This window comes from Aedes aegypti, chromosome 1 (assembly GCF_002204515.2).
Source record: "Aedes aegypti strain LVP_AGWG chromosome 1, AaegL5.0 Primary Assembly, whole genome shotgun sequence".
NCBI classification, from domain to species: domain Eukaryota; kingdom Metazoa; phylum Arthropoda; class Insecta; order Diptera; family Culicidae; genus Aedes; species Aedes aegypti.
This window is the reverse complement of record NC_035107.1, coordinates 60589001-60608435: the sequence shown is the minus strand read 5'-3', so window position 1 is coordinate 60608435 and position 19435 is coordinate 60589001. Positions and strand designations below refer to the sequence as shown.

The window sequence follows — 19435 nt, the reverse complement described above, 5'->3', positions numbered from 1 at the left end:
ATAACGATTCGATTTGAATCGTTGGCGATCGCCATCGCTGGACAAAGATCTATAAATTGTTACACTGCCCAGATAAAAACGTATCATTCAGTGAATGGAATAAACCATTAATGTACAATATAACGTATTGGATACAATACAGCGTATTGTAATTGAATGTCGAAGCAACATTATTCTTGTTTGAATATTCAATTCAAAAACAATATAATATATTGTAGCAAAACACTGTATTGTTTTTAATTGGTTTTATACCTTACAATTTTGGTCAAATTCCTATTTTCACGTAAAACAACTGTTGCATTTTTCTATGTAGCTTTGCTGAAAGAAGTAAACAAAACAAGTTCAGAAAGCAAGAAATGTTGGGTGAAAAATATTCAAAAAGTAAAAATATGTTGTTTTTTAGAAGTCACTTGACATTAGCTGTAACCACGAATGCAACCATGATAAATATCTTTACTTCTATAAAGTTAAAATTATTTTGTTACTTAACATGCTCTTTCGTATTATTAAATAAAAACAGGATTTCATTAAACATTTTAGGACCCTATTGAGTCAAGAGAAGTCAAAGTTAGGTTGATTTGTGACTGGAGGACTAAACTGCGTGCCACGATTTTAGCGTGTAGCAATGCGTTACTTGCATTACATCCCTTTGCACAACAGTGAATAGGCCGATTCACATGACGTTCCAAAACAGCTGATCGGGAAGCTCTTTGACAGTTCTTCTATGGAAATGACAGCCTCGTGTATGCACCGGTCCTCCACCGATGTAAACAAATGCATAGACGGACTTGTCACATGAAAAGGCCTATAAAAATCAGTAATAAACAAAACGGGCAAAACAGACAAGCAAAAGCAAGCGCGCGCGTTCGGTCGTCAACAACGCCGATAGTTCGGCCAGTGAATTATTCCGTTTATATATTTTTGTTGAGTTGAGGTTTAAAAATGTCCAAGAGAAGTTTGCCGTTGTGGATGCGCGATGCGGAACTATCTCCGGCGGCACCTGGTCCGAAGAAGCGAGTCCTCTCCGAGAGCAAGATCAACGAAATAGCCGCCGCCGTAATCGAAGACGTTGATGCGAAATCCAAGGTTGATAATGAGAACCAAGATCAGGTAGATACGCCTCGCCGAAGGTTGCGAAGCAACTTCAAAATCCCGGACGAAATTCCCAAGCGGGAACCGACGGCGGTGCAGTTGAACATTGAGGACGTCCCATTCATAGACTACAGAGGAGAGATTCGGTACTACACGGACATGCGGGACATGGCCTTTGCCTGCGATCAACTAGTCCAGTGGGTGGACAAGAGATCGCCGGAAGATCATCCGGTGGTGCCGATCGCGTTCGACTTGGAGTGGCCTTTCAGCTTTCAGACCGGACCCGGGAGGACCGCCCTGATGCAACTCTGCGTAGAAACGAACGTCTGTTATCTGTTCCAGTTGTCCTGTTTGAAGAAGCTTCCCGCGGCAGTTCTACAGCTGCTGACTCATCCGCGGGTTCAACTGCATGGGATTAATGTGAAGAACGACTTCCGCAAGTTGGCGCGTGATTTCCCGGAGGCGAATGCCGACCTGTTGATTGAGCGGTGTGTCGATTTGGGCGGATGGTACAATCGGATTCATGGGTCGTGTGGTGTTTGGAGCATGGAACGGCTGGTGCTGCAGGTTTGCCGCCAGCGGGTGGACAAGAACAAGAAGGTCCGCATGAGCAAGTGGCACGTGCTGCCTCTGAGCGACGACCAGAAGCTGTACGCCGCGGTGGATGTTTATGTGAGTATGGTCTGGTTACCCTATCTGTGTCCCGAAGGCACTCATTTCACTCACGAGCAGGGATGCCAGATTGGAAGACAGTTGACTAGAGCGCAAGATTTTTTTCCTATTTGAGAGACATTTTAAATTTTATTTTGAAAGTATAAACGAGGTGGTTACCTTCATCCAGCCAACATACTTTAAACATTATGAAATTTTAGGACTTCCCGAAAAACTCTTCTAGTTTATGGTCCAGGAAACTTGGGAATATGGTCCAAGTGGTTCCGGAGTTATTCCGGATTGTCTTGGGGTACCAAAATTGGTCACATAATCCATTTAACGGATATCTCAAGACCCAGATGAGCTAGAAGGCCGATGTCTTCAGCAAAATTGTTAAGTTGTTCAAAGGCTATCCGACAGTGATAAATCTAATTGGGAATTTATCCGCTAGGTGGCACTAGTAATAAATTTTGTTCAATCTTCTATATCTCAAGATCCTGATGAGCTGATGAGCTAGAAGGTTGGTGTCTTCGGCAATGTTGTTCAGCAGACTTAGAGCCATCCGGAAATAATAAACCTAATACCACTGACAGACATGTGATACCAGTACAATGATTTTCATACCATGCTGTACGCGTACAGTGGGAGGGTGACACACGTATTTTGCTCACGTACATTGTATTGCGTTTGACAGCTCTGACCTTAACAAACTGTAGTTCTGTTATTTGAGATAAACAAGTCAGATTATTTTTCAAAATGCTACTCAGAAATATCAAGATACTGAATATCATTCAGGAAAATAATCTAAAATTACAAATGTTGCTAAAAAGCGGAATAAAAGCAAAATAATGGCTATGCGCTTCAAAAGAAAATCAGATTTCTATGCTCAAATGGCAGCCTGTGGAGCACCAACAAAAACACGTAGAATTTGGTCAATGGTAAGTGTTTTTTTTTATTATTTAAATTCATTCATCTACAGCGATGATTGGCATTTTCTTGATGTTCCAGGTTGAGAAATCGTCATATTTGGAGGTGGGAGTACCCAAATTTGCCGGAGAGTGATAGAAAACGTCTTCGGTCATCTTAACCTTCCAGTCGTCGCGCGGTTTGCCACCGTCAGAATCACCGCACTGCTGTTGTGAACGAAAAGCGAGATTTTTTCAGCAGTGTTGTACAAAATACAACAGCGCGACGACTGAAGTGTTAAAGCACGCTTCCGAAAGATTGGGCGTGGACCCGAAGTAGATGTTAAAAATGTTAATCGGATCATAAAGGCATGCTGCATCCTGCATAACCTGTGCAACGACCGAAATGATAAGTCATGGATTGCAGAACAGCTGTTAGGATTGGCTTTGACCAAATAAGAAATGAAATATTATTGTGATATCTTTCCAACCATAAAAAAACCCATCGGATTGTTAGACGGAGTTGATTTTCTCATAAGCGGTTTGATGCGAGATCAATTGTATTTGATTGAAAAAACGGTTTAACTCCGTTTGATTTCTTTTAACTACTCCCAATAAAACAAATATAATCTATTTCGTGATTGAAACTCATTTATCACTTGAAAATATGGTCATAGAGTAATGTGGGGTAAAAGTTCGACCTTAGTGGAATAATCAAAGTTTCCAGGAAAACAATAGCAGTTAAAACAAAACAAATACCATACAGTGAACCTTCAACATATTGGCTATAATTTTGCTGAACAAAATTGTGTCAAAATATTTACCCATTTTTAGTTATAACAGTTTCAAAATTGATTGTCTTAAACGAACTTTTGCCCCACCGGTGGGGCAAGAGTTCGAATCTAGTGTGGGGCAAAAGTTCACAGACTAAAACACAAAATATCGATCCTTTTATGATAGGCGTACTCTACACCAGCCGTAAACTTAAGTTAAGTTTGCCGAAAAATACACACTAAATTTTCATCAAAAACTTGTCCAAAACCGGATTAATTTCAAAATACTCAAAAATAGCAGTTTTTCGCAAAACTAAGTGGAAATGTGGTGACAGTTTTCACACGATCAGACAAATTTAACTGAATTTGAAGATGATATGTGGATTTTAGGCAATTTTCAAATTTTTCCGTGATTTTATACATGGGTCGAACTTTTGCCCCGCTGATTCGAACTTTTGCCCCACTATGGGCCAAAAATTGTTTTCAAGCATTTATGCAAAATCTAATACACCTCAAAGCAACCTTATGACAGGCCTAGAACCGCCCTTACATAAAATATTGAAAAAGATTTTATCTTCAATTGGTTCCATGCAACGAAAGTTTGACCAAAAATTACAATATGCACGTCGAAAAACAACAAATAGACATAACTTTTCCAAATCTCAATCGATTTTTATGATATTTGAAGTAAAAGTCTCTTACTTGAATAGCATTTGAACCACTATGACATTTATAAGATTTGTTTTGAATTAATCTAGAAATCTTAAAAAGAAACTCTTACCCCACTCGAACTTTTGCCCCACTTTACTCTACTAGGCTATTTAAAGCGAAATAAAAAAAATAATAAATTCATTTCGGACTTAAAAAATTCGATGTTAGAAAAACTTTTTTCCCTAAAATATGCCCAATGTATTGACGTTTTTTAATAAATTTAATTTTGAAACTTTTTGCTTAAGGATGATCAAAATCTGAAATGGCCGTTTTTTTAAATCGACTTTAAAGTTTTATTTTTTAAATATTAACTTCAGGAAATTTCACGACAATCCCCCATACAACATTTTATAAGAAAAAGTTAAAAAACTTTGACCCTTTCCAAATGTTAGTCTAGATCGATTTTGAAAAAACAAAATATGCAAAGTATCTTAGTTTGGTGGTAGGTCATTTGGCATAAAGTCGTTTGGCATAAAGCCATTTGGCATATAGTCGTTTGGCATATAGTCGTTTGGCATAATGGTCATTTGGCATAAAGTCGTTTGGCATAATGGTCGTTTGGCATAATAGTTGTTTGGCATAATGAGTCTGAAACCAAGAATTTATTAGAATTTTTTACGTTTCTATTGAATCTTTCTGATGAAGTCAATTGATACAAAAAGACACTTTATTCAACAATCATATGCTCTTGACTAGTGCTGGTGATTTTGATATATTTAGCACAAATTAACCCTTCTTTCAAACATTCTACTTTTTTCTAAATATGATATAGCCATAATTATAAGTAAAAGGACTGTTGTTTGAAAATTAAAATAAATTTCACCTTCTTTTACCCCGGGGCAAGTGAGAATCCGGAATAAGTGGGGCGTTTCGTCATAGCTCTACTAGGAAAATTTTTCATGGGGATATTCTTCTAGGAAGTTGAAGATACAATGACAAGGAATGTATTTAGTACTAAACATATTGTTATTTTTATTACCATGTGGTTCATGTAACAGTTGTCAGTTCAGCGCCATTTTCAACTTGCATGACAAATTTTAACACGTTTCACGTCTTGCATTGACTCGCAAATATAAATGTGTTTTAAATCGAATTTCCATCAGTAAGCTATAATTTTTAGTACTTGTTTTTAATTATGAATCGTGGTTTGCGGCTAACCAGCCGAGTGGAAGTTTAACAACTACCGAAAAGCTAAACATTACATATAATTTGCAATTGGATCAGATGGACAAATTGATGTGAAGATTTGCGAAAAAGTTACACGTCTTCTCAGTTCGATTCTCACTGAGAAGACGTGTAACTTTTTCGCAAATCTTCACATCAATTTGTCCATCTGATCCAATTGCAAATTATATGTAATGTTTAGCTTTTCGGCAGTTGTTATAATTTTTAGTATTATTACAAGCTGCTAACGATAAACCAGTATTTTGTTTTCATTTCATATGAAATTTTCGATGGTCTATCTTACCCCAAAATATATTTGTACCTGGGGTAAGTGGGACCTATCAAAACAAAAACCAGAATCAAAACTTTTCGTACACGTTTCATACATTTTGCTAGAGAGTAGCACTAAAACATTCAATCAAATGATTTTTATCAAAAAAGATCAACCTCAAATTAAGTAATTGCATAAGAGGGAGAAGAAAAGTGTTATTATTCTTTATATTTTAATTTTTTAAATACGACTTCAAAATTGAACAGCTGAAATTTGAAATGCATCATGAGAACGATTACTTTTCTATGTTATTTGAACTTTATTTGTTATTTCTACCAAATTAAGTAGTGACGGAAAACAATTCCATCCCATAAGGTGGTTTTCTGCCATGCATGATGATTATTTGGCTTTACATCAATTATCTTGATAAAGCCTCGCCAACAATATTTCGCCAATTCCCTCGGTTCATGGCCGCTTCTCTCCATCCTCGACTGTGACCCACGCTCTCCAGGTCCTGGTGTACCTGGTCCATCCACCTAGCTCGCTGCGCCCCACGCCTTCTTGTTCCGACCGGATTCGTGGCGAACACCATCTTTACAGGGTTGTTGTCCGGCATTCTTGCAACATGCCCTGCCCAGCGTATCCTTCCAGCTTTAGCTACCTTCACGATACTGGGTTCGCCGTAGAGTTGAGCGAGCTCGTGGTTCATCCTTCGCCGCCACACGCCGTTCTCCTGCACGCCGCCGAAGATCGTCCTTAGCACTCGGCGTTCGAAAACCCCAAGAGCTTGCAAGTCCTCCTCGAGCATAGTCCACGCCTCATGCCCATAGAGGACTACCGGTCTTATGAGCGTTTTGTACATCGTGCATTTGGTGCGGGGGTGAATCTTTCTTGACCGCAGTTTCTTCTGGAGCCCATAGTAGGCACGACTTCCGCTGATGATGCGCCTTCGTATTTCCCGACTAACATTGTTGTCAGCCGTCAACAAGGATCCAAGGTAGACGAACTCGTCCACCACCTCGAAGGTATCCCCGTCTATCGTAACACTGCTTCCTAGGCGGGCCCTGTCGCGCTCAGTTCCGCCAACCAGCATGTACTTTGTTTTCGACGCATTCACCATTAGCCCGACTCTTGTTGCTTCGCGTTTCAGGCGGGTGAACAAATCTGCCACCGTTTCAAATTTTCTCCCAATAATATCCATGTCGTCCGCGAAGCAAACAAATTGTCCGGATCTCGTGAAAATCGTGCCTCGACTGTTAAGTCCGGCTCTCCGCATGACACCTTCAAGCGCAATATTGAACAACAGGCACGAAAGTCCGTCGCCCTGTCGTAGTCCCCGCCGAGACTCGAACGAACTGGAGTGTTCGCCCGAGATCTTCACGCAGTTTTGCACACCGTCCATCGTTGCTCTGATCAATCTTGTGAGCTTCCCGGGAAAGCTGTTCTCGTCCATGATTTTCCATAGCTCAATGCGGTCGATACTATCGTATGCCGCCTTGAAATCGATGAACAAATGGTGCGTAGGGACCTGGTACTCACGGCATTTCTGGAGGATTTGCCGCACGGAAAAGATCTGGTCCGTTGTCGAGCGGCCGTCGATGAAACCTGCTTGATAACTTCCCACGAACTCGTTTGCTATAGGTGATAGACGACGGAAGAGAATCTGGGATAGCACTTTATAGCCGGCGTTTAGGATGGTGATTGCACGATAATTTTCACACTCCAGTTTGTCGCCCTTTTTTTAGATAGGGCATATAACGCCTTGCTTCCACTCCTCCGGTAGCTGTTCCGTTTCCCAGATTCTGACTATCAGCCGATGCAGACAAGCGGCCAACCTGTCCGGGCCCATCTTGATGAGTTCGGCTCCGATACCATCCTTGCCAGCGGCCTTGTTGTTCTTGAGCTGTTGAATGGCATCCTTAACTTCCCCCATCGTGGGAGATGGTTGATTTCCGCTGTCCGCTGTGCTGACGTAGCCATCGCCTTCGCTGTCCTGACCTTCTGTGCCTGTGTTCTCTGCGCCATTCAGGTGTTCATCGTAGTGCTGCTTCCACCTTTCGATCACCTCGCGTCCGTCCGTCAAGATGCTCCCATCCTTATCCCGGCACATTTCAGCTCGCGGCACGAAGCCTTTGCGGGATGTGTTGAGCTTCTGATAGAACTTCCGCGTTTCTTGAGAACGGTACAGCAACTCCATCTCTTGGCATTCCACCTCTTCCAGGCGGCGCTTTTTGTCCCGGAATAGGCGGGTTTGCTGTTTCCGCTTCAGTCTGTATCGTTCCACGTTTTGCCGCGTACCATGCTGCAGCATTGCAGCCCGCGCTGCATTCTTCTCCTCTAAAACCTCCTGGCACTCCTCGTCGAACCAATCGTTTCTTGAGCTCCGTTCCACATATCCGACAACGCTTTCGGCAGCGTTCTGCCATGCATATAAATAATAACAAAACATATTTATAATTTCGTCAATTATTGATTGTTTATGTGCTACATCTTAATTAACAACTTATAAATGATATATTTTGAATATGTTTAATTCCTCTTTACGCTTTTATTGAGGAATTTTCAGTTAATATTAAATGTGAGGTGACATACTATTAAATAAAGGGTTTCTTCCTAAAACGTAACGTATTTTATGGTTGATCCCTTATGTACATCAAATATGTACTTAAAATTAAAAATCTATGACTTATCAATCTTATTATTGTAATGGTTGATTTACTGATGTGGATTGACGCATGAAACTGGATGTGTCCCATTTGCCCCGCTTAGCGAGGTAACTGCGTCCATTGGCTCATTCTAAAACTTTCTTCCAAGGTTTTCACAATTTCGAAATTTTTCGATTAGTTTCATGCACACACCAGTAAATATGTTGCCAAAACGTGATTGCGTTGTTGGATTTGAAAAATATTGACATTTGAAAATTTTATTGAACAATTTGTTTGAACTATCGTTTTTTTCGTTCCCACTTGCCCCGCGGTTTACATAGGTTGTTCTTTGGGGCTATATTTTTTTTAGATATTTTTTTGTTTCCATCTGACAAAGAGGTGGCAATCGGTAACATTGATCTACTTAAGTTACTGGCGAAAAGAGAAATCGATTACTGCAGTTACTTCGATGGATTGTGCTACTTTTCCCCGAATGTTTCTTTGCCAATTTACTGTTTTCAAGTATGTACATCGCAACAAGCTCAAAGATACTCTATATTCTGGGATGTAGAGAAAGTTAAAAAGATCTTCCAGACCCGTCACGAGTTTTATTCAGTTATGCTCTTTAACGTCACAACAATTTTTGACATTCATAGCTTTGAAAACCTCTAAACAAACACCACGCTTATTGAGAACTTACCAAAAATTGTTGGTGGTGTTGATCTCGGTAAAAACTTCAAAAATGCCGATATTCATTCTAAGTCAATCATTATGCCAAACGGTCATTATGCCAAATGACCATTATGCCAAATGGCCATTATGTCAAACGACCATTATGCCAAACTGATTTATGCCAAACGACCTTATGTCAAACGGGGTACAATCTCTTAGTTTCACATAGTCTTCACACCCAGAAAGTTTCATCGAATTCCGGAGGGGTGCTGCCAATCCCTTTGTCGAGTTGGTGTGAAATCCGTCATTTACCATCTCGCTAGTGCTAGATTGTTTTGTATTTTTGTTTATGTTTACTTTTCATAAACGTCAAGTGAATGGAAATTTTTAGTTCACGGTTTCGCTACTGGTTGGAAAAAGCGCTGATGGCACTTCCATTTGCTGTACGTTGGTACAGTACAACGCCCGCAGACCATGATACGGTACTAAGATGCTTGCGTGATACCACCGTGATACTGGGTGACAGACATATGATATCTCGGTGTACAGTGGTTTTGGTATCACATGTCTGTCATAAGTATAATAGGGAATTCTTCTGCTAGTTGGTGCTAGTTACAAACTTTCTTCAATCTTCTGTATCTCAAGATCATGATGAGCTTGAAGGTTGATGTCTTTGGCAAAGTTGTTACGTAGACCAAGGGCTATCTGGTAGTGGTTGGGAAATTATTCGCTAGGTGGCCCTTGTAATAAATTTTCTTCAATATCACGAAATATTGACAAACTAGAAGCTTGGTGTCTTCGGCAAAGTTGCTCAGCAGATCAAGGATTTTTGGACAGTTCTTTTTCTTCTTGGTATCAACGTCCCCACTGGGACAGAGCTGCTTCTCAGCGTAGTGTTCTTATGAGCACTTCCATAGTTATTAGCTATCTTTGCCAATTTTGCCATTTTCGCATTCGTATATAGTGTGGCAGGTACGATTATACTCTATGCCCAGGGAAGTCAAGGAAACTTCCTTTACGAAAAGATCCTGGACCGACCGGGATTCGAACCCAGACACCTTCAGCATGGCTTTGCTTTGTAGCCGCGGATTCTAACCGCTCGGCTAAGGAAGGCCCTGTTGGACAGTTGCAAATCTATTTAAAAAATCATTCCCTAGGTGGGGCTAATAACCAATTTTCTTGAGCTTTCTATACATGGTGGCCACCAGATATCCAATTTGAAATTCCCGCTTTTTTCCCGGTATAATTTTCAAAACTTTCCCGGTTTTTAATTGAAGGGCGCAAAACGCAAAATGGTGATCCTTTGGTAAGTTTTTTAATTAAATATACTACAAAATTCTAATTCAAGGTTTTCAAAGGTATTTTTAAGAGATTTTTCCATCCAATAGGAAAAAACAATGCTCTAACTTTAAAGCTTAGCGTTGAGTAGCAAGCTGAGCATCTAAACATGAAAGATTGTTTTCTGAAAAAAATGCCTAAAAGGCCGACATTCTGGCGCGTACAAGGATCTTGGGACAAAATTCTTCTTAATAAATACAGTGGTTCCACTAAACGAACATAAATCAAACCAACTTGATCCCTATTAGGAAGATTTCAGACATCCAAATTTTTTGGCCGAAAAACTAGCCTGGTTGCTTGTCATGTTGTTAAATTACATAAGGTCTCTAAAAATATCACTAAAAAAAATATATCTGGGGAACAAAATTTGCACCAAATTTATCACTATTAGAAAGACATTGGGACTCTGAACTGTTTGGTAAAAATACAATTTTTTAGCTATTTAGGATCACCAAATTTAGAATATTGGAGAAAATTTGTTACTATCACCACTTGATCTATTGAACAACCAGTGATTTGTACACTTACACTCAAATCTCAATCATGAGGTTCGCCCACAAAAGCAAAATTATTAGGGATCTGCTTCGAATCTCTCCGAAGGTAAGTGAAGCCGTTGATCCCGAAATGAACTAGCCCATAGCTAAAAAATCTCGTTAATACAGATAATAAAATAAAGCTTTGGGTGAAAAAAAGGCAAACAAAACAAATTGATGATCCAACTCATGTATTGTGACTGTAGAACTGCATAAGGTACTACTAAACCGTGAAAATCTCGAGCATAAGATACGAGAATTTAAAATTTTCGCAACGATTTGAACAACTTTGCCGAGGACAAACTTGAGCCACCTAGCATTGTTCTGCTTGTAAACTTTTGATCTGCTGAATAACTTTGACAAAGACTAGTTTATCAGGATCTCAGGATACATAAGATTGAACATTATTTGTTACTAACACCAACTAGCGGATAAATTCTCAGTTAGATTTGTTACTGTCAAATCGCCCTTGATCTGCTTGAATATTGAAGAAAATTTGTCACTAGCGCCATCTAGCGGAGAAATTACCAATTAGTTTTGTTACTGCCGAATAGCCCCTGGTCTACTAAACACCCTGGTCTTCGCCAAAGACACCAACATCAGGATCTAAAGATATAGAAGATTGGACCAAATGTATTACTAGCGTCACCTAGCGGAGGAATTCTCAACTAGCTTTACTATTGTTAGATAGCCCTTGATCTGTTGAACAACTCTGCCGAAGACATCAACCTTCTAGCACATCAGGATCTTGACATATAGAAGATTGAAGAAAATTTGTTACTAGCACCACCTAGCGGATAAATTGCTAATTAGATTTATCACTGATCGGCTGAACAATATTGCCGAAGACATCGACCTTCTAGCTCATCTGGGTCTTGGGATATCCGTTAAAAGGATTATATGGCCAATTTTGGTACCCGAAGACAATCCGCTATAACTCAGTAACCACTTGGACCATATTCCCAAGTTTCCTGGACCATAAACTAGAAGAGAGTTTTTCGGAAAGTCCTGAAAATTTCAACAAAATCCATTCAGAAACAAAAAAGTTATGCACATTTTTGTGTGGTTTTTTGCATGTGAAAAGTATATTGCCTGGATAAAGGTTAATGTGTTATTTTTCATCATATATGAAGGAGGTTTTTTAAGGACGTTTTACAAGCTAAGTATAACTCTTATTACTATTGTATTTTTTGCAAATGCATAAAATTGGCAATGAAATACCATCCCCAAGGTAAGAACATAGAATTTTGTACACATTTAAAAAAATAGAGACATTTTTAGATTGTGTCCGGTATTGGATGGTATATCTTTAAAATTGGTACTGGAATACATCATCAAAATACAATATCAAAATTCGTATTTATATTTTCCAATTTGTTGCGATGGTGACTGGTCCGGTGCTGGGGGATCTCCTTCTACGTTAAAATCACATCTATCTATCTATCTATATAAATAAAAATGGAGTGGTGTTTGTCACGAAATGGCTTCCGAACGGGTCAACCGATTTGAATGATTATTTTTCCGTTTTGTTCGTCAAGTGTTCCGACGTGTTTGTGTGTATAAAAATCCGGGAAAGTCGGAAAAACGAACGTGAACGGACTATAATTTTGTATGGGACGATCTTTAGCGTTTTTCAACAGCCTACTTGATGGCAAGACGAAGTTTGCCGGGGCCACTAGTATTTTATAATTTTCAACCTCGTTTACCCCGCCTTTTAGACTTAAACTTGAAGGACTTCGCTCAAAATTTCACAATAGCTTCTGAATCCCAAAAAAAGGAGATGTACATTTTTTTTTACAAATTGATTTATTCATATAACAATGGGCCAACTCAGTGGTCACTCTATCGGTCCCAAAAGCACTCATTTCACTCACGCCGACCACTCACTGCGTGCGATTTGTTATCAGTTTCGATTTCATAACAAAGAGCGTTTCTGTTTCTTGGTTCCAGATCGGACAGGAAATTTATCTCAAGTTGAAGGACAAGGAACGCCAGCTGGAACTGGAACAGCTGGAGCTGAATCTCGCTCTGAATGCCCCAACTCAGACGACTGAAGAATAATAGCATTTATGCCATTTAGCTGACAAAAGTACTTTTAGCAGTAAGTTCCTTGTTATAATTACTAAGTTATCAGAAACCGGAATCGACAATGTCTCGCGTGGTGCACATTCTGAGAGCCGGCAAGCTAAGCTACCAAAAGTCGTTAAACCTCCAAAAAACGGTGTCCTCGGCCGTACTCAACGGGGACCAATCGAACGTGCTAATCCTAACCGAACACGATCCCGTCTACACCGTTGGAATCCGAACGAAATCCTACGGCCCAGAAGAGGAACGTCGACTGAAAGCGCTCGGAGCGGAATTCTTCCGGACCAATCGCGGTGGGTTGATTACGTTTCACGGCCCCGGCCAGCTGGTGGCCTATCCGGTGCTGAATCTGAAGAACTTCCAACCGAGCGTCCGGTGGTACGTTTGTCACATCGAGAAGACTGTGATCGATCTGTGCCGGAGGTATGGACTGAAGGCGGCCACGACGGAGGACACGGGAGTTTGGATCGGAGACAGAAAGATTTGTGCGATCGGCATTCACGCAAGCAGGTATGTTCATTCTTCTTCTGCTTCGAGAATTACTCCGAAGATTTCTTCAGGAATTCATTTGTTGATTGTTCTAAGGCCTTTTTATGTATGTTTGCGCGGCTTTCACTAAAATTTATTTTAAAATTTTGGCCTTTTATATTTCGGTCTTTTGTATGTTTCGACCTTTTGTGATTCGGCCTTTTGTGGTAGACCCATGGGAAACAGCACGTCTCCTTGTGGGAGTCCTTCACTAACAATTCTTGTTAGCTTTTTATACCTACACTCTGCTAACTCTTCTTTATACTTACCTTAACTTTTATCACTAATAAAGCCCAATACTTCTTGCAGGTATGTTACGACTCACGGGTTGGCGCTGAATTGCAACAATGATTTGGGGTGGTTCAAACATATCGTTCCCTGTGGGATCGAAGGCAAGGGGGTTACCTCGTTGAGTACGGAGTTAAGCCGGGAGGTGCCGGTCGAGGAAGCAACGGCAAAGTTTTTGGAAAGTTTCCGGGACGTTTTACAGTGCGATTTGAAAGAGTTGGAACCGGATAAGCAACGCGAGATTCTGGGGCAGGGATGTTCTTTCAGTTCATAAGATATTCAAGACACTTAAACAGGTCACAGCCGAACAAAGCCAATCGTTATGTATTGCGAATAAAGCTCTAACTAATTTTCTTATTACATCTACCCAGGATAATAAATAGTAGAGAAATCCTAAAAGTCTTACCTTCAACAGCGCCAAACTTCCTCCACGGAGTGGAAGAAGTGTTCGTCGCAGAACAGTCGCACAATTTTGCAAACATTCTCGCCAATGTTGGCAATCATGGCCGTATTCTCAATCAGGTTGATCGCCGCCCGGGTTTTGATGTGCATGTCCCCGTACCGCTTGTTGGTCAAGGTTTGCTTCAGATCCCCCATCGCTTGGTCGTACTCTTTGCACCGATTGGCGCAGTCGATCGAGGGTGGTCCCGATTCCGATGCTTTCAGCGCTTCGCCGGAATCTTCCCCAAACAGCAGAAACACGATACAGGACAGGCACTTGGCGACGACCTTCCGGCGAATGCTGATGCCGTCCTTTCGGATGCCGATGGCGCCCAGCAGACCTTCGCCCCAGCCTTCGGCGTCTTTGGAACAGGTTTGCAGGTAGCGAGCCAGGGTCAGAAGGTGGTTCTGACCGTTGGAGGATGCCTTCATGATTTCCACTCCGACCACCGCCATCAGGCTCCACAGTAGGATGAGTTTGGATTCGGTTTGATCGCTGGAATTGGAAGCGGAAGGGAATTATTGATCGGTAAATTCTAGTTACACAAGAATAATTCAAGAATAATTGAAAGTCCTGCTGCCGGAGAAGATGCTTTCCAGCTTCTGGAGAAGAAGCATTCCAGCTTCTGGAGAAGCAGCTTTCCAGCTTCTGGAGAAGATTTTCAGCTTCTGGAGAAGATTTTCAGCTTCTGGAGAAGAAGCTTTTTACATTCTGGAGAAAAAGCTGTTCAGCTTCTGAAGAAGAAGCTTTCCACCTTCTGGAGAAGAAGCTTTCCAGCTTCTGTAGAAGATTTTCAGCTTCTGGACAAGAAGCTTTCCTGCTTCTGGAGTAGAAGCTTTCCTGCTTCTGGAGTAGAAGCTTTCCACATTCTGGAGAAGAAGCTTTCAGGCTTCTGGAGAAGAAGCTTTCCAGCTTCTGGAGAAGCAGCTTTCCAGCTTCTGGAGAAGAAGATTTCCAGCTTCTGTAGAAGATTTTCAGCTTCTGGAGAAGAAGCTTTCCAGCTTCTGGACAAGAAGCTTTCCTGCTTCTGGAGTAGAAGCTTTCAGCATTCTGGAGAAAAAGCTGTCCAGCTTCTGAAGAAGAAGCTTTCCACCTTCTGGAGAAGAAGCTTTCCAGCTTCTGTAGAAGATTTTCAGCTTCTGGAGAAAAAGCTTTCCTGCTTCTGGAGTAGAAGCTTTCCATATTCTGGAGAAGAAGCTTTCAGGCTTCTGGAGAAGAAGCTTTCCAGCTTTTAGAGAAGCAGCTTTCCAGCTTCTGGAGAAGAAGATTTCCAGCTTCTGGAGAAGAAGATTTCCAGCTTCTGGAGATGATTTTCAGCATCTGGAGAAGAAGTTTTCCTGCTTCTGGAGTAGAAGCTTTTCAGATTCTGGACAAGAAACTTTCCATCTTCTGGAGAAGAAGTTTTTCTGCTTCTGGAGTAGAAGCTTTCCAGATTCTGGACAAGAAGCTTTTAAGCTTTTAGAGAAGAAGCTTTCCAGCTTTTAGAGAAGAAGCTCTCCAGCTCCTTGAGAAGAAGATTTTAAGCTTTCAAGCTTCTGGAGAAGAAGCTTTCCAGCTTCTGGAGAAGAAGATTTCCAGCTTCTGGAGAAGAAGCTTTTCAGCCTCTGGAGAAGAAGCTTTCCAGCCTCTGGAGAAGAAGTTTTCCTGCTTCTGGAGTAGAAGCTTTTCAGATTCTGGACAAGAAACTTTCCAGCTTCTGGAGAAGAAGTTTTTCTGCTTCTGGAGTAGAAGCTTTCCAGATTCTGGACAAGAAGCTTTTAAGCTTTTAGAGAAGAAGCTTTCCAGCTTTTAGAGAAGAAGCTCTCCAGCTCCTTGAGAAGAAGATTTTAAGCTTTCAAGCTTCTGGAGAAGAAGCTTTCCAGCTTCTGGAGAAGAAGATTTCCAGCTTCTGGAGAAGAAGCTTTTCAGCCTCTGGAGAAGAAGCTTTCCAGCCTCTGGAGAAGAAGTTTTCCTGCTTCTGGAGTAGAAGCTTTTCAGATTCTGGACAAGAAACTTTCCAGCTTCTGGAGAAGTTTTCCTGCTTCTGGAGTAGAAGCTTTTCAGATTCTGGACAAGAAGCTTTCCAGCTTTTAGAGAAGAAGCTCTCCAGCTCCTCGAGAAGAAGATTGTAAGCTTTCTCTGGAGAAGAAGCTTTCCAGCTTCTGGAGAAGAAGATGTCGCGCATCGGTCGAGTAAAGTGAAAAAGTGCCGCGTTCGATTAGTTCTTTTTGATCTTTCGACGTTGACGCTTGCTCCTGGGCAGTGCGTCAAGAAAGCCCGAGCAGTCGTCAGTTTTTTTTCTCTCTCGGGTCGCGCGCCTATTTTCTCTGAGTGCTTTTATATAGCCGAGCAAACGAGTGAAGCTGAAAGTGGATTGTTGTTGCTCAAGGATGACGGATCAATTGGTGAGCTCGTTTCATGCTACTATTTCTAATCTATAAAATATGTATGACTGCACCTTTAATCGCTACAACGGTGAGACGTTAATATGATTTTTCAACAAACTTTGAAAGGTTCGCCACTGTGAGTGTCGACATAAACTCTGATTCATAAATTATTTACGTCCAATTTTTTTTTCTCAAAACACATTTTTCCTTTTACTTTTATTTTTGTAATTAAAAAAAAACTTTGAATGGTTCGACACTACGAGTGTAGACTTGCGAAAGGTTCACTTTATTTTACAAACTTTGAAAAGTTCGTCACCTCAAGTGTCGGCATCATTTTTCTCTACATAGATATTGATCATCCCAAGTAACAATTTCAGTGCTTTTTGATCTTAGATGTTGTTTATGGAGGTTTTATTAGAGATGTATTAATTCCTAACAGATTCAATAAAGCATTGCAAAGTGCTAAATGTTCTTTTCGGTAAAACCCTCTTTAAAATACTTTGTAGATATCTATAAGAGCTCCTGTTAAAACTTATTTGCTGGCCATATTTGTTGATAATAAATTGTATTTTGAAGGAGCTGTGTAGTGTCTATTAAAACCTATACTTAAAACCTCATCTTGCTTGTCTTATCAAGGCATAGGTAAAACTTCTAACACTGCACTAAGTCATATTAAAGCCTTCTTAAATCTCAACTGTCTAATGCATGTTAGACTGCATTCCAAGTCTTCGTGTGGTTATCAATATCATTAAGGTACCGCGGGGCAAGTGGGAACGAAAAAAACGATAGTTCCTACAAATTGTTCAATTAAATTTTCAAATGTCAATATTTTTCAAATTAAACAACACAATCACATTTTGGCAACATATTTGCTGATGTGTGCATGAAACTGATCGAATAATTTCGAAATTGTGAAAACCTTGGAAGAAAGCTTTAGAATGAGCCATTAGACGCGGTTACCTCGCTAAACGGGGCAAGTGGGACACATCCAGTTTCATGCGTCATTCCACATCAGTAAGTCAACCATTACAGTAATAAGATTGATAAATCATAGAATTTTAATTTTAAGTACATATTTGATGTACATAAGGGATCAACCATAAAATACGTAACGTTTTAGGAAGAAAACCTTTATTTAATATTATGTCACCTCACATTTAATATTAACTGAAAATTCCGCAATAAAAGCGTAAAGAGGAATTAAACATGTTCAAAATATATCATTTATAAGGTGTTTATTAAAATGCAGCACATAAACAATCAATAATTGACGAAATTATATATATATGTGTTGTTATTATTTATATGCATGGCAGAAAACCACTTAATGGGGCAGAATTGTTTTCCATCACTACTTAATTTGGTAGAAATAACAAATCAAGTTTAAATAAAATAGAAAAGTTATCGATCTCACGATGCATTTCAAATTTCATATTCGTGTTTGTTCAATTTTGAAGTCGTTTTTCATAAATAAAAAATGAATTAAATAAAATATAAATAAAAAAATAAATTAAAATAAGAATAATTACACTTTTCTTCTCCCTTTTATGCAATTACGTTATTTGAGATTGATCTTTTTTTGATAAAAATCTTTTGTTTGAATGTTTTAGTGCTACTCTCTAGGAAAATGTATGAAACGTATACGAAAAGTTTTGATTCTGGTTTTTTGTTTTGATAGGTCCCACTTACCCCGGGTACAAACATATTTTGGGGTAAGATAGACCATCAACAATTTCATATGAAATGAAAACAAAATACTGGTTTATCGTTAGCAGCTTGTAATAATACTTAAAATTGTAGCTTACTGATGAAAATTCGATTTATAACACATTTATTTTTTGCGAGTCAATGCAAGACGTGAAACGTATCATAATTTATCATGCAAGTTGAAAATGGCGCTGAACTGACAACTGTTACATGAACCACATGGTAATAAAAATAACAATATGTTTAGTACTAAAAACATTCTTTGTCATTGTATGTTTAACTTTCTAGAAGAATACCTTCATGAAAAACTTTTCCTAAGTGAACTATGACGAAACGCCCCACTTACCCCGTATTCTCACTTGCCCCGGGGTACCTTATGTTGATAATGATAATCATGTAGTGAATTATGAGTTGATCTGAACACATAGAACATAGAAATGGCAAATATTCCTCTCGTAGAATTATCAGACTAGCGTATAAAGCATATTTTTCCCATGCTTGCTTGAACTTCCAGTTCTAGTGGGACAACTATGCTGTACACAACAGCTGAGCTACACGAAAAAACCTCTCATTTTTCAGACACTTATCACTTACCGTTTTCTGCATCAGTATAATCGATCAAGTCCGACGGGCTTTATTGTAAACATTTATTCCAATAAAAACAGTTAGGTACATAACAGCACAAATTTAATAGAATGAATTGCATCATAAAATTCAATCTTCCGATTTGTTTACGTTCTTGACAGCGCTAGCTTTCCTAAGTGCATTTAGTTTAAATCAAGGTTCCCAAAAAACCTATTTGTCTTAGTGCAGAACATATATTCTGATTTAGGAATATTTTAGCCAAAGAAGGATTTTGCGCACGAGTTCTTAAGATCAAAAGCGCTTATGAATGATTAATTGTTCGGATTAATCACCAATTGATCTTAAACCATCCCCGACAAGACCTGAAAGATTTAATTGGATGGAATCCATTTTTATTGTCGCCGTTTCGGATTGATAATTACAATATGCGTGGGAAATTTCATTTTATGATTGAGGTGAGCATGGAATCATTTTGAAAATGGAATAGAGTAAATATTAGAAAGCCAATTATGATGTCGTAATTGTGGCGCGTTGCTGTAAATCGAAAAATTTTATGTCATTTCACCAGTAAATATTCATTGGCAGGAATTCACGCGATCGTGAGGAAATTTTCTGCCACGCCAAAAATGATTATTTTAATTCATTATTATGAGTCGGCAGACATCATGATGGTTTCAAT

At 39.7% G+C, this 19435-nt stretch overlaps 3 protein-coding genes across 4 annotated transcripts in view; 2 read left to right on the top strand and 1 right to left on the bottom strand.

Annotated features, from left to right (window-relative positions):
- The first annotated feature begins 819 nt into the window (after window positions 1-819).
- On the top strand, window positions 820-14016 carry LOC5580026 (Werner Syndrome-like exonuclease). Its single transcript, XM_021857709.1, has 3 exons — window positions 820-1764; window positions 12706-13350; window positions 13678-14016. The coding sequence occupies exons 1-2, from the start codon at window positions 943-945 to the stop codon at window positions 12814-12816; spliced, it is 933 nt and encodes a 310-aa protein (XP_021713401.1). The 5' UTR covers window positions 820-942; the 3' UTR covers window positions 12817-13350; window positions 13678-14016.
- LOC5580024 (putative lipoyltransferase 2, mitochondrial) lies at window positions 12655-14016 on the top strand. Its single transcript, XM_001653857.2, has 2 exons — window positions 12655-13350; window positions 13678-14016. The coding sequence occupies exons 1-2, from the start codon at window positions 12905-12907 to the stop codon at window positions 13928-13930; spliced, it is 699 nt and encodes a 232-aa protein (XP_001653907.2). The 5' UTR covers window positions 12655-12904; the 3' UTR covers window positions 13931-14016.
- The window catches only part of LOC5580025 (ectopic P granules protein 5 homolog), a 76381-nt gene continuing 70894 nt past the window's right edge, over window positions 13949-19435 (bottom strand). For both annotated transcript variants that reach the window (XM_021857698.1, XM_021857705.1), the window contains one exon: window positions 13949-14593. In XM_021857698.1, coding sequence (XP_021713390.1) covers window positions 14065-14593 — 529 coding nt within the window. In that variant the 3' untranslated portion in view covers window positions 13949-14064. The remainder of the gene's footprint in view (window positions 14594-19435) is intronic.